This window comes from Antechinus flavipes, chromosome 3 (assembly GCF_016432865.1).
Source record: "Antechinus flavipes isolate AdamAnt ecotype Samford, QLD, Australia chromosome 3, AdamAnt_v2, whole genome shotgun sequence".
Classification (NCBI taxonomy): domain Eukaryota; kingdom Metazoa; phylum Chordata; class Mammalia; order Dasyuromorphia; family Dasyuridae; genus Antechinus; species Antechinus flavipes.
The window spans coordinates 612865248-612879429 of record NC_067400.1 but is presented as its reverse complement, the minus strand read 5'-3'; the positions used below and the strand labels follow the sequence as shown (position 1 = coordinate 612879429).

At 49.9% G+C, this 14182-nt stretch overlaps 2 protein-coding genes across 5 annotated transcripts in view; one reads left to right on the top strand and one right to left on the bottom strand.

Moving 5' to 3' along the window:
• Positions 1–1709: 1709 nt before the first annotated feature.
• GMFG (glia maturation factor gamma) lies at positions 1710–6727 on the bottom strand. Of its 4 annotated transcripts, XM_051989039.1 has the most exons (8): positions 6669–6727; positions 6285–6336; positions 3062–3158; positions 2827–2876; positions 2685–2734; positions 2456–2538; positions 2214–2287; positions 1710–1891 (listed from the first exon to the last, which is right to left on the bottom strand). In XM_051989039.1, exons 2-8 carry the CDS (start codon positions 6315–6317, stop codon positions 1820–1822), a joined length of 459 nt encoding a protein of 152 aa, XP_051844999.1. In that variant the 5' UTR covers positions 6318–6336; positions 6669–6727; the 3' UTR covers positions 1710–1819. The 4 variants fall into 4 exon arrangements, with proteins under 4 accessions (XP_051844999.1, XP_051844997.1, XP_051845000.1 ...); XM_051989037.1 differs by lacking the exons at positions 6285–6336; positions 6669–6727 and adding an exon at positions 4537–6098; XM_051989040.1 differs by lacking the exons at positions 6285–6336; positions 6669–6727 and adding an exon at positions 3876–3984.
• The window catches only part of SAMD4B (sterile alpha motif domain containing 4B), a 30117-nt gene continuing 20159 nt past the window's right edge, over positions 4225–14182 (top strand). Inside the window, exons 1-2 of the mRNA XM_051989031.1 lie at positions 4225–4349; positions 6311–6581. The gene's annotated coding sequence lies outside the window, so the exon portion shown is untranslated. The remainder of the gene's footprint in view (positions 4350–6310; positions 6582–14182) is intronic.

Here is a 14182-nt window from a genome sequence, read left to right as displayed (position 1 = left end):
CAGGAAGCTGAGACCCAATGAGGGTGGACAGTCCATCCAGTGATCAGGGAAGTGGTTTCATCTGAACTGGAGGGGAAGAGGACTGAGTCTGCCTCTGTGCTCCTTGATCACAAGACTTCTATACTGTGGAGAGCCCCAGTACTAACATCTCCATCCTGGCTTTCTCTCTCCTTACTTTGTGAGGATGAGATGGTAGAGGAAAGGAGAAGGGAAGGAAGGGAAGGAAAGGGAAGGGGGAGGAGGGAAGGACTGGGTTGGAAACTCTTGCCCCTCCACTGTGAAATCTCAATCAATGGTGAAAGGGTGGCTGGGGGCCCAAGGTCATTGTCATTGTTTCCATGGCAAAGGCCACCAGGTCCCTTCCAGTAACCTGGGAATGAAGGGGCTTTCTTGGCCCTAGAGACTAAGACTCAGAGAAGGTTAACACTGGGATCCTTTGGTTCTCTTTCCCCAACCGTGGCTTTCCGGGCCCCTTTATCATGGGGTCCACTTGGACCCCATCCTCCTTTCAGGCAAGGTGAGTAATCTTGGAAGATCAGTCCTTCCCCTCCCTCTAATTCTCCATTCCCTGAAGCAATTAAATTGTTTGGTGACTTTACTGCTTTAATCTCCTCCTGCTGCCACCTCCTCCTTTGCATGCTAATTCCCAGATTGACAAGCCCTGCTGTCTAGTAGGCGAGTGCTTCCTTCTGCCGCCTCCCCCCCCCAAATTTGGGGCATAATAGAGGTCACAGGAACCCTCTATACCAAGGAAAGGAAGGATGTGAGGTAGGGAGGGAGGTCACCTTTGGAGGAAAATGGGGAGAGCTCTGTTTCAGTCCCCCCTCTTTTCTTCCCCCATCAAGATTTAGGGATTGCTTCTGTGAATGGGGACAGGTAGGTTAATACTCTAACACAGAGAGAACTTGTTGAGTTCCTTTCTTGCCCCCTGAGTCCTGGGGTGCAGGCCCCTCATCTGGAGCTTGGAGACACAGTGCTCTGGCCTGGAGACCTGGGGATGGTAGCTGGTTGCCATGGCAACATGGCCTCAGCTTCAGCAGCAGCAGCATGTTCTGGACCAGGGTGTACCTTGCTCTCCGAGGGGGGTGGGGCACAGGCCTGGCCCGTGCACTCTGGCCTCTGGGTTCTTCCCTTCCTGCCTCCCCTCTCGCCCCTCCCCCCCATTCCCCCTTCCCCCCACACACAATAAAGTGGACTCGTGAAAGGAGGGAGCAGAACACAGACCCGACCCCAAAGGCCGCGGCTGGAGGGCAGGAAGCACTTCCATGTAGCACTATTCCCTCTCTCAGACAGCCGGTTTTGAGTCTCCTTCCATATCTCCCCAAGATCTTTCCCTGAGCGTCAGTTCCCAAACTGAGTCCTTCCTTGAAGGAAGAGGAAAAGTTTAAAAGGACTGGCAGGCTCTTCCAAGAATTACTCCTCCCCCCTTTCCCCCTCCCCCCCAGCTTTCTTCTCTAGGGAACCCAGGGGTTCTGCCTCCCAGCTCTCCTGGATCGACGGGCCTCTGCCCTTTCAACACCCAAGTGGCCCGTCCTTTGGCGCTCTCCCCTTTTCGGGAACCTGGTGTCCTTTCCCCAAGCCTCTGGGAGTGGGACCCGGATGCCCCGCGCTCCGCCTCCCCTTCTGCGATCGCTGACTGACCTCTGCTGGCCACCCGGAGCCCTGCAGAGCCTGCGTGGGTGGAGTCGTGCTAACCAAGGGGACCAGGCCAGATTTCCCTGGTTTATTTTGTCTCAGGGTATCGAATTTCCCAGGGCCCCCCGTGTCCCGCCTCTGGATCCTTGGACAGCTGAATCCCCCCAGCTCCAGACACCCCCAGCTAACGGAAGAAGGCCAGTTTCTCCTGAAGCCAAGTCTCTGTCAGGTCGTCCGTGGTGCGGATCTCAAACACCTAATGAGAGACGGAGAAAACGACCCGGGGATCGAGGGCGGCCAGAGGGGAGCCGGCCATCGGTCCTCATGGCTCTCAGTGCCCTCACTTGGAAGGAAAATTACTCCTTGTGCCCCCAGAGCAGGAAGAGGGGGAGGTTACAAAGAGGCCGAAGGGAAACCTCCCGACCCCCCAAACTGCCCCGAGAGCAGTAGTGAGCTGCCTGCTTAGGGCTCTGGAGGACATTTGGCTGGGCCAGAGAGGCCTCTGAGGGTCCGGCCCCCAAACCCCACGGATCCCCCCACACACACCCAGTCCCCTTTCTGAACCCAAGGCTCCTGACCTTGGTAAGCTCAGCAGTCTGTACCAGTCGGTTTTTGCTTCCTGCGTACATCATCTGCTGTTCGGGCTTGCAGCCTGGTTAATGGGGAGAAAGATTAGGTGGGAAGGTATTACTGGGAGCAGGACTGTTAGACTCAGGACCTGAGCTGGTCAGGAATTAGGAGGGACGGGTGGATCAGCAGAGTCCGTGTAGGGGTTCTGCGCCCCCCAGATGGAAGTGGGTGTCAAGTGAGGAGGCTTTACCTACGGGGCTCGAGAAGATGAAGCAGAGTGGATAGGACACGCGTCCATCTTCGTGGAGCCATTTGTAGCTGTAAACTATGAACCTGGCGTAGGGAAAATAAAAGCTTGGGACAGAGCTCCGAGGGGAAAGATGGAAGCCCTCAGCACCTCCCTCTTGTTCTTTCCCCAGGCCCGACCCTCCCTTCAAGACTGGTTTCTTCTAGGGGATCGGGGAGGAGGGGGATAGTACCTGGGCTGTCTCTCAGGCAGCTCATCCCTCAGTTCCTCAGGAGAAATATTCTATGGATAGCAAGGAAAACAGCAGTGAATTGGGGGCCCCCTCCCTGGCTGGCCCCAGCCCAGGCCTTCCCGCCCCCCCTCCATCTTGTCACCTGAAATTCTTCCTCCATCACCACCAGTTGCCGGTCTTTGTCCACCTTCACTGGAGGAATCCCAGGGGGAAGGACAGAGAAACTATTAGACTCCCCACCTACCCAGGACCTCTAAATTTCTTAGAGGTTTCCGTCTCCAATCCTGGGGGCTCAGGCTACCCTTGAATTTCTCCTTCTCCATAGGGAAGCTGGAAGACCTGCAATCACAATCCCCCAGGGGACGGGGACCACTCACTGATGATGGCCGCGTTGGTCGTCTCTTTCCGGAAGCGGAACCTTCGGAGTTTCTCCTTCAGCTCTGGGTCTACCTCACACACCACCAAGGAGTCTGCCTGCATCCAGAAAGAGCGACAGTGGAGAGAGCTGGGGAGCCAGGGAGGCAGCTGGTGACCGGGCCCCTCTTGCCACCCCAGGGCCTAGAGGGAACCCTGTGGGCTTTTAGCAGGGGGCTGCTGGCTCCCTCTACTTATTAAGGAGAATGTGGCAACCCTGGGGAAGAATTGGATTCTCCAAAATGGAGATTTTAGAGGGTTCCAAATGGAAGTCAGCAATCCAGAAGGGCAGGGGGACAACACTGAACCTCAAACCTTCAGGAGTCCTTCCTGCCCATGCACCCCAGGGGTGGGAAGAGGGCCAGTTAGGGCTCAGGGAAGCTTGGCCCCTTCTCCTCATATTGCTCCCAGTCTCACTGCAGTGTGTTCTGTAGCCCCACTCCATAAATGTACGATGACCTTCCTTTCCTCCATGGCTGTCTCCCATCTCTTAGCTTCTCCTTCGGTTTCTCCAGTCCTGCCCTGTCCTGTCCTCCCTGCTTCCATCTCTCCCCCCTCCCCTTCCATCTTTCTCCCCCCCTCCATCTCTTTCTCTCTCTCCTCCCCCCTGCACTTACCCTTTCATTTTTTGACCTCTTCTACTTCTCCCCGACCCCACAGCTCTGTCCCAGTATCTGTCTCTCTCGTCCCCCAGTCTTGTCCTTCCCTCACGCCTGTTCCCAGGCCTCCTCAGACCTTCTCCCCCATTTCCTCCCTCCCATCCCCAAATACTCTAACCATGGTCCCAAGGATGTCTCCCTTGGGTTGATTCCTGCCTTCTGAGGAGAAGGGAAGGTCTGCTCCGATACCACATCCTGTTTATATCTGTCCTGGGGTAACTGTTGCCCGAGCCCCTCCTCTTCCCTTAAGCCCTGTCATACTTCCTCTTCCCCTACTTCCTTCCCATCCCCAACTTCTGCACTCCAGGCCTTATCTTCAGGCCTCCAATGTCCATTCTGTTCTGACTTCTTCCAGGAAGTCCTCCCAGATCCACTGACTCTTCCAGCCTCTAAATCAAAGGAGTCTTAACTTGGGATTCATGATGAAGGGATCTGGGAACTTGGATGGAAAAAACTTCTTTAGTTCAATCTAATTGCTTTTCCTTTTTAATCCAATTTCATTTTATAATTTTAAAACAGGATTCCGAGGAGTCCAGGACATACAAAACTATGAAGCCCTGCTCCAGATTCTCTCCAGGAATATAATTCTAAGGTTAATAAGAGATCTTGGACTTAACTTCTCAGTCTACCTAAAGGGAAACTAAGGGTTTGAGAAATTTAGGCAGGATCCTACAGTAAGTCAGAGCACCCCCATTTCTCTGTACAAGTACATTGTAACACCTGTTGTCCACACCCTCCCCACTTTCTTTAGCCTGTCTCCTAGTTCTCATAACACACACCTGAGTTCTGCTTCCTTTCCTCCAATATCTCCACATCCTTAAATTAAGGGTTGCTGGTAAATTAGGCTGAGAGAGAAGGCTGGGAAGGGGGCAGTTTGATGGAAGAAGGCATGAATACAGAACAAGAGGCACTGGAAGAGCTGCAAAGGGTTTTATGGGTATGGGAGAGAGAAGGGGTCTAGGGGAAAAGGATATAAGGTGCAGGCCTAGAACTAGTTTAAAGGTAACATGGAAAGACAGACAATGAGGCAGCGATTTGAGGGAAATGTATTTAAAATGTATTTAAAAGAAGACTCCGAGACAGGATAGTATGAAGAGAAAAGGGAGGAGAAAACATGGGATAAAGCATGGGGATTTGGGATGGACAAGAATTCGAGGTGATTCTCAAGAGATCTGTGGTTCAGATGTACTGGACAGAAATGTGGTCAGAGATAGAGGGAGAGGGTACTGAGACTTTTGGAAGCGGGGCTATGAGGAAGAAGAGTTACGGAGGGGAGGAGATCTGGGGAGAGATTTGAGTAAATGTGTGATAAAGGAGACGAGTGTGTGGCTAGAGGATTTGAGGATGGAGTTTGGAGGAGATGTATGAGGAGGGAATTGCTGAGAGGTGGATGGAGGGCATGAGGATTTGGAAGGAAGGCATTTGAGGAGAGGAGGGCTTGGGGAGATTTGAGGGGAGGTTTAGAGGGAGAGAATTGTAGGCTGGGATCTGGGGGGAGGAGATTTAGGGGAAAGGGATTTGGAGAAGACATAGAAGGGAATTAGAGAGGGAAGGGGAACAGATGAGGGGCAAGCATTTTAGAGGAGAGAGATGTAGGGGAGATTGGAGGATTTAGAAGGGGAAGAGGAAGGATATATGAGTGTTATGAGGCTGAAGGGTTGACAGGAGGTGATAAGGGAAGAGTAGAGGAACATCTGAGAAGAGAAGGAATGGGAAGACAGAGGTAGAAATGTGAGGAGGGGTATGGGACTGATGACTGGGAGAGGCGTACAGGGACTTGGGTAAAGGGGTTAAAGACTCATGGAAGGGATTATAAAATCATAGATTTGTTCCTAAGAGTGACTTCACAGGTCCAAAGGTTTCATTTTACTGACGAAGAAACTGAGACCTCAAAGGAGTGAAATGTTTGTGAAAGTGACAGAAATGGGAAGAGGTGTGGGAGTGAGGGGAGCCCCAGGCTAAAAAGGAAGGGGCTGTGGGAGGAGGAGGCCCAGAAGAAGGGGGAGGGGGCCCGGCTAAAAGAGGGGCGGGGCCTACCGAAGGGGGAGGGTCTGTTAGGGGAAAGGGGCCGGCTGAAGGGGGAGAGAGACTTGCTAAAGGGGGCCCGACTGAAGGCGGAGAGGTCTGTGCAGAGGGAGGGGACCTGCTGAAAAGGGAGGGTCCGTGTGGGAGAAAGGGATTTGTCGAAGGAGGAGGGAACGTGAGAGTAGAGGGATTTAATAAAGGAGGAGATATTGAGGCTAGGGGAGTCCAGGAGATGGGGTGTGGAGTGCAGAGCCGGCGGGTGAAGCGTCGATCTGAACCCGCCTCCTGCAGGGCGGAGGCCCGAAGCCCAGTACAGCCCGACCCGTTGGCATGGCAACGCTCCAGACAGCGCGGTCCTGCCTCCCTCCCTTCTTTTCCCCAGTCCTCCGCCTTTCCCTCTCATCTGCCAATCATGCGACGTCCAGCCTATCCTCGCCCGGATCTGGGGGCGGGCCCTTCCCCGGCGGCGCTTCAGCTAACCCCGTGGCGTTCTTCTCCTCACCCTTTCTCGGTTTCCGACCTCTGCAGTACCCATTGGTTGACGGGCCGTCCATCTGCAAAAGACCACCCAATGAAAAGGCGCGCCAAGTAGGAGGCGGTGGTGAGGGCGGAACGACGGCGCGAGCAGGGCGGAGAGGGAGGAGGGGTGACGCAGCGGCGCGGTGACGCAGCGTGGCGGCGGCGACGGCGGCGGCAGCGGCGGCGGCGGCGGCGACGGCGTCGGTCGGTGTGAGGAGAGAGGGAGGGAAGGCGGAGAGAGCGAGGCGAGTGAGGGCGGCGGTGGCGCGGGCCCGAGGCGGTGAGTCCCGAGTGACCTGAAGAGGCCTCCCCACTTCGGGGAGCGGGCGGGCGGGAGGAAGGGAGGGACAGACGGGCAGCTACCCACCCTCTCCTCACCGCGGCGCAGCTCCGGGGAGGAGGGAGGGAGAGGCGCGAGGCCGCCCGGCCCCGCCCCCCCGCGCGCGTGCGCGGCGCGAGCCCGACCCCCCCAGCCGCGCGGCCCCGCCCCTCGGGGACCCCCGGCCGCCGGGCCGCGGCCCATACTCCGCCCCCAAGAGGACCCCCTTGGCTCTCCCGCAAGAGGCCCCACCTCCCTAGAAGTTCCCCCAGCCTGTCCCCAATCCCCTTCCGAAGGTCCTACAAGCCCCCCCCCCACTTCCCTTGGTGTCCCCCATCAGCCTGTTCTTATTCCCCTTCAGAGGGTACTACACTACTCCCGCTCCCCTTAGTAATGCCCCTCAGGTTGTTTCTTCCCCCTAAAGAGGGTCCTGTCCCCTCCTCTCCCTTTAGTAACCCCCCCAGCCTGTTCCCAATCCCCGTCAGAGGGTCCCACAAGCCCCCCTCTTCCGTTGGTAACCCCCATCAGCCTGTCCCCATTCCTCTTCAGAGGGTCCTACAAACCCAATTCCGTTGGTGACCTCCATTAGCCTGTTGTTTTTCCCCTTTCAGAGAATCCTACCCGATCCTATTCCCCTTAGTAATGTCCCTCAGGTTGTTTCTTCCTCCTAAAGAGGATCTTTTAGGCCCTCTCCCTTTTGTGATCCCTCCCAGCCAGCCCCCAATCCCCTTCAGAGGGTCCCATAGACCCCCCACTTCCATTGGTGACAACCATCATCCTATTCTCATTCTCCCTTAAGAGGGTCCTACACAACCCCCACTCCCCTAAGTAATGGCCCTCAGGCTGTCTCTTTCCCTTAAAGAAGGTCCTACAGACCCTCCCTCCCCTTTAGTGACTTCCCCAGCCTGTCTTCATTCCCCTTCAGAGGGTCCTACAGATCTCTCACTTCCCTTAGTGACCCCCCAGCCTGTCCCCATTCCCCTTTCAGAAGGTCTTACAGGTCCCCTACTCCCCTTAGTGATTCCCCTCAGCCCCTTTTAGTAATGCCCTTCAGCCTGTCTCTTTCCCCTTCACAGAGTTCTGCAGACCCCCCATTCCCTATTCTCCAGTTAGTTTCCTTGGTTAGAGAATCTATCCAATTGTCCATGGACCTTTTACAGCCCCTTGGGGGCGAGTGTGTCCCTTTTGACAATCTTTCCAGAGAGCTCCCTAGAGTCCTTGATGTCAGTGTGCTTGTCCTCCACCTTCCCACCCCAGCAGTGCAGATACCTGTTTCCCATCCTCCTTATGTGGGCCCTTCCCAGCTCTCTATCAGGCCCCATCATCAGTTCCCAAGTCTCCATCCCTGACAAACTCCTTCCAAAAAATGAGCTCACCCTTGGCGTCCTCACCCCTGAAACCTTTGAGAGACCATTGCCCCCAGACCTTCTTTCCTAAAGAGACTCAGGTTGTATCTTTACTTAGGTCCTTTTGATCCAGAACAGCCTTCCATCTCTCCCTCCCAAAGCCTTTAACTACCTCTCTGCCTCAGAGCTTTTGACCTCCTTTCTTCCTGCTCCTATCCATCTTCTCAAGGTCGGGATTCCTTTCCTGGTCTTGCTCCCTGTCCTTTCTTCAACTCAGCAAACATTTATTAGACACTGATGATGGACAGAGTACTTGGACATTCCTTGAAGAAAGAGAGGGAAAACGAGCTTTTAGCCTCAAGGAGCTTTTGTTCTAATGGAGTGATAAAACAGGTGCCCAAATTGGCACGGTCCAAGGAAAATGGAGGGTAGGAGTACATGCTTACAAGAAGGTGAAATCAAAGAAGGCTTTCCAGAAGAGAGGAGCTGAGGGTCAATGGAAGACTGAGCTTCAGACAAATGGATGTGAGGAAGGATGACATTCTAGGCATGAGGAATGGTTGATGCAGGAGCTGAGAGAGGGCAGATTCTAGAATTTGGGGTATGCTCATAGTCCAATTTGACTGGAGAATAGAATGAATGGATCAGAGTATTAGAAAGTAATGCTGGAAAGTTAGGTGGGGGTCAGATTATGGAGGGATTTCATTGCCAATCTAAGGAGTCTTCTTGATCCTGTGTATATATGGGACCTCTGGGAGCATTTTTGATCAGGAAAGCGGCAGAACTAGGTTTTAAGATTATTTTGGCAGCCAAGTGAAAGATGGTTTGGAGAAAGAAGAGAAAAGAAACAAGGAGGTTAATGAAGATTAAAATAGTCTAGGCAGGACTTTCTGAAAACCTAATTTAGGAGGGATAGAAAGGAAAAGAATTGAGGGATGTGGGAAGGCAAAAGTTTTTTCCTCATTTCCTTATCATCCTCCACCCTCCAGCAGACACTACTAGCCATTTCTTTTTCCCACCTCATCAGCCTTTATTGGGTCCCCTAGAGAGACCTCTCTTCTAGACCAGGGATTCTCAAATTAAGGTTTGTGAACTTTTTTCCCTCTACTCTTTGGTAACTATAGTTCCACATAATTGATTTCCTTTAGAATCCTATGTATTTTGTTTTATCCATTTGAAAACATGCTGAAGCAATCTACAGACTTTACCAGACATGAGACAGAAAAGATTTAAGAACTTTCTAATTTAGTCTTATTAATTCTCAGTTCTCTGCCAGGACTTCTTCCCCCACTTCTACCCTCTGACCATTTCTCAAGTTAATTTTCTTTTCAGTTTTCACTCTTCCCTTAAAATTATTCACAACTTCCATACTTTTGCCTCCCCTCATCACCTTGGTTTCTTAATCTATTGAATTCTACTCTTAAGCTGTACCCCTTTGAACTCTCACAACTTTTTCTAAAGTCCCTTTTCATTGGCGCAGCTCTGTTCTCCTTTCGGTATATGTCCTCTTCTTCCTTTAAATCTTTTCTCTCATATTTCTCCTTACCTCCAACAGGCCTTCTCCAACACTTTAAGAGAACTTATCCTCTTCCATGGTCTTATCAATACTTGTTTGTTTTTTTTCCTTTGTGCTGCACCATTCTGCCCATGGAAGCCAGGAGCTCCCTGCCCTTGGACATCCTTTCTGTCCCTCCAGCTCTGTCTCCTCTCTGAGGGTTGGGCCAGACTAGGCCAGGTCAGGCAGACCCCTGGGCCTCCAAGAAGAGAAAAATTGTCTTGTGGGACCTTAATATTGGAAAGGGATTTGAGAGATCACCTAGTCCATTCTTCTCAGTGTAAGGATCTCCTCTTCCACGTGTTTGAGAGGGAGCACCCCTGCTTGAATATAGCACAGAATGAGGAGCCCTTAGTCTGATGAGATGTCTCATGATTACTTTAGTTGAGCAAAAGCCTGCTTCCTTTTGGTCTCCAGTCACTGGGCTCGTAACTGCCCTGTAGAAGCAAGCGAGAGTTGGCTCCCATTTCTATGTGACAGGTGTTCAGGGATTCTAGGATCAATGAGGATATCCCCTAAATCTTCTCTCCCTGGGCCTAAACACCTCTCATTCCTTCAGCCATTCCTCCTCTGAGATGATTTCTAAACCCTAGCTCCACCCTGGCTAGTTCTCCAGTTTGATAGTATCTTTTTAAAAATGTGCTCTCCAGAAACAAACCCCAGAATCTCCCTACACTTTAACCTGGGTTACTTCCCTTGACATCTTAAACTTCTCCAGAATTATAATCTTTCCCACCCTAGTAGGAAGGAGGAAAGAGGGTCTTTTTCATTTCTAACTTCCCCTGTCCTTTCCCCTCCTCACTGCCCAACATCTGGAGTGTTTCTTCCTCATCCTGTCAGTTCTCTTTTTAAACACTAGCGTCTTTAGTTCATTTCTCATTCCAGAGGAATTGGAGTAGATGACCTTCCAACCAGTGATTCCTAATCAGGACCCACAATGGGCAGAGGTACCTAATTTCTTTAGATTCTTTGTATGCTCCAGATTACCCCTTTACCCTTTCTGTGCCTCATTTTCTTTTCCTCACTCTGAAAGAATCCTTTCTGAACATTTCTGTTGAATAGTGAAGCATGAGAGGGAATAAAAGGTATGGTGTTTTGAGCTCTCTTGCCCATAGATGAGAAGTCTTTCCATGAATCCTTGATAGCCAACACAAATTATTTTAAACAAGAAAGAGGAATGAATAGGAGAAAGGCTATCCTTAGTAGTCATTGTATCATTTAGTTTTGCTGAAGATCCTGTCTTGGCCAAGACCTTCATCACTGTCCATTGGTCTCAATTTGTTGGTTGAATTAAATAGAGGTGGGAATCTGGAGCTGTTCAGTATATAGTTCTACTTCATTTGCTTTTCTGAACTCTTCTTCCGACTACTTTGAGTTTCAGTGAGCAAAAGGGCTTCCTAGAATACTTGCTGTTGAAAAGCCACACCAACTCTTAGTGCTTGGTTAGAAGAAAGAGGTTGTACTTTGCATTTTGGGAGCATAGAAGTAGGACCAGAAAGGTCTACAGAGGGCACCTTATTCAGGTGAGGAGAGCCAGGAGGTGGAATGACTTGCCCAGAGTGATACAGGTAATAGGAGCAGAGCAGGTCTTTGGATGAAATGCAGGCCTCTCTTTCACTATGGCATCCTGCCTCCCAATTTAACCTGTTCGATCTAGCTTCCTTTGCTCTTGATTTGGGGAAACAGTATCTGTAGGACCCACAACACAAATCTGCTGTGAGATCAGAGGGGATGATGTAATTGCTAGCTGTGTTGGCTAACTTGACTGATTGAACCATCATGGCCTTTTCTCCAGGCTTAAAGAAGAGCTGAATGAAGAGTCCATTCTGGTGGGAGCAGCATCCATAGCCATCATTCCTGGTGCCCAGCCATTCTCTCTTCACTCTTAAGTTGGCCTCAGTGATTTCTCTGACATTGAGTATAATCACTTAGGTTCAGAGTATTGGAAGGACTAGAGGAAGATCTCTGTAGGTGGAATGAAGTGTTGATTTTTTTTTTTTAACTGTCAGGTTTCTGTGCAGTGGACTCTTGCAAAGGTTGAGTAATATACAAAACAGTTATTGAGCAGAGAAGCTTATGGTGGGGACTACAAGAGGTCAGGAATGCCAGGAAAATTGTAGATAAACCAGACTGACATGTTATTGGGACACATGTATGAAAGTAAATAAGAATACAGTGCAACATAGAGAATGTGAATTTGTAATTTTCTGAGCAGCCTTTTATTTCTCTTTGAGTTTGACATCATTGAGCAGAAGATAAAAAAGTTGAATCGAGAGTACCCTAGCCACTGGACAGATTCTGAGCTCAGAAGAAACATGTGTTGATGTCATTTTACAAGGAAGCATTGCAGGAATGGGAGTGGTGAACAGTGGAAATGGCATTTGGAGAGGATCCTTGAGACAGAGGACTTTCCTTCACCACTGCTATTCCTCTTAGGCATGGGTGTGAGCTAGGACGACAAGTATGGTTTAGTGCCTGTCTTCAGGGGACTTGAATTACATGGTAAGTTAACACGTGGCCAGAAAAAAATAACAGTATATGCTAACTTATTATGGAAGGAGAGATGAGTGGTACAGAACATATGTATGCTATAGCCATTCAGAGGAAAATGAGATTGTTGTGACCACAGAAGGTTTTATGGAAGAAGTGGAGTTAAAATGAGCATGATTCAGATAAACTAAAAGGAAAGGGGATTTCAGCTGGGCAGGAGCCTGCTGTGAGCAAAGGGCAGAGCTGGCAGTTTGTGAGGTGCTGTCTGTGTGAGGGTGTTAGGGCATCAGTTTGGCTGGAGCAATGGAGATAAGGTGGGTTGGGTTAGGAGAGCAATTAAGAATTTCTCTTTCGGGCAGTATGAAGCCATTTTTGTATTTGGGACAGGGGAGTCACATAATGAAAATGGTGTTTTAGAAAAATGACTCCAGCAGCCAAGTGTACTGTGGTTTCAAGGAGAGAGAAAATGGGACTGTTTAGACCAGCTGAATAGGCTTGGTGTGAAGTGGTGAGAATGTGGTCTTGGGGCTGTGAGGAAGGAAGAGTTGTTATGTTGAGTGGATATGGGGGGAAGGGTTCCAGGGAGAGAGAAGTCATATCAGGAATGAATGGAACCCCAGAGTTCCTCCGATCCAATCTGTATTTAACAAAAATCCCCTCTGCGACATACTTGATGAGCCAGCATTCAGCTTCCTAAGATGGGGAGTTTGCTATTTATGGAGGAAGCCCCTTCCATTTCTGGACAGCTTTAATCATCAGGTTTTTTTTTTCTATATAGTAACCTCTCTTTCTTTGCAACTTGACTCATTGCTCTTAATTCAGGACAGTGACCAAGATACAAAAGGTGCTTCCAGTTTGAAGAGAGCTAGCTTTTCCTTTCTCAGTCCTCTTTTCTGTAGCTAAAAATCCCAAGTCCTTTAGTTCATCTTTGTATGTCATGGTTTTATGTTCTCTTCACATGCTCCAGTTTGTCAGTTTCCTTCTTAAAAGTGACCAAACTAAACACAGAACAACAAATGGTTCTCACTTCATGTAAATATAAAGCAGTTTTTGTGTAATGTGAATTTACTTGTAGACATGGGGAAGGGAGGGAGGGAGGCAAAAAGGGGACAGTGCACCCATGAAGGAAGGGGACTGTTCAAGGATACTTGGGGACTAGGGACGGAGAAGAGAGAGCTGGAAGAACAAGAAGCAGGGCCCAGACATGGACACAGACAGGAGAAGACACTGGGTACCTGAGGACTGACAGACAGAAAACAGACACGCTGATAGTAGGCAGAGCAGGGCAAAGGGGTCTTTTCTCTCAGGCCAAGTCTGTGATCCACTATGGCAACAGTGACGGTGGTGGTCTTTTCTACTTTTACTTGAAGGGGATTGTTTTGGGGGGGAGGCCTAGGAGTGCTGAGCCAAGGGGCAGGAGTAGGAAGGGAGAGAGCGAGCTTGGGGGCCCGGGCACAGTACTGTACAGCAAAGTTAAGGTTTTTTGGAATGCAGATTTCTTTCAAAATTCTTTACTTAAAGTCAAATTTGTGTAAGAAGAGAACTGAGAACTATCTGTATTCCAAATGTATTCTAATCAGAGCAGAATACAACAGAACTGTTTACGTCAACAAGCATTGATAGGTACCTAACACTGCTAGGACTGGGTTTATAAAGAAAGGCAAAAAACAGTCCTTGCTCTTCAAGGAGCTTTCAGTCTAATGGGACAACTGGTGAGGAAGAGGGAGATATGGGTAGTACACAACTTCAAATTTAAACTGTATTATTAACATTTTCTCTATCTCTTTCTTAAATCTAGACTATCAGAAAAACAAACAAGCCTTGATTTTCGGTGTTTCTTGATTTCCATTGTGTAAATGCTCACACTGAAAATGGCTTTCATGGTCAAGCTGGCTCTAGCAAATTCCTGGACAGCATGCAGACAGACACGTACAAATGAGACTTTTGCAGGCTAAAATGGCAATGTTTTCAGAAGGCACTGACATCAAGGGGGTCGGGAAAGACTTCTTGAACAAGGGAGGATTTTAGCATCGATTCAAAGAAAGCTAAGAGGCAATGGTGAGGAAGGAGAGAATTGCCAGGTCAGTGAAAATCACAGTGAGGAGATGAAGAGTCTTGTCCACAGAATAGCCAAGATACCAAGTTCACTGGATTGAAGTGTATGGGCAAGG

Bases quoted from the DNA above. Each gene is read 5' to 3' on its own strand.
- GMFG (XM_051989037.1), bottom strand. From the start codon at position 4,572: ATGTGGAGATATTGGAGGAAAGGAAGCAGAACTCAG. The intron at 2,877-3,061 runs GTGAGTGGTCCC...GGATTCCTCCAG, and splicing joins GACCAACGCGGCCATCATCA to TGAAGGTGGACAAAGACCGG. The intron at 2,288-2,455 runs GTAAAGCCTCCT...CCCATTAACCAG, and splicing joins CATCTTCTCGAGCCCCGTAG to GCTGCAAGCCCGAACAGCAG.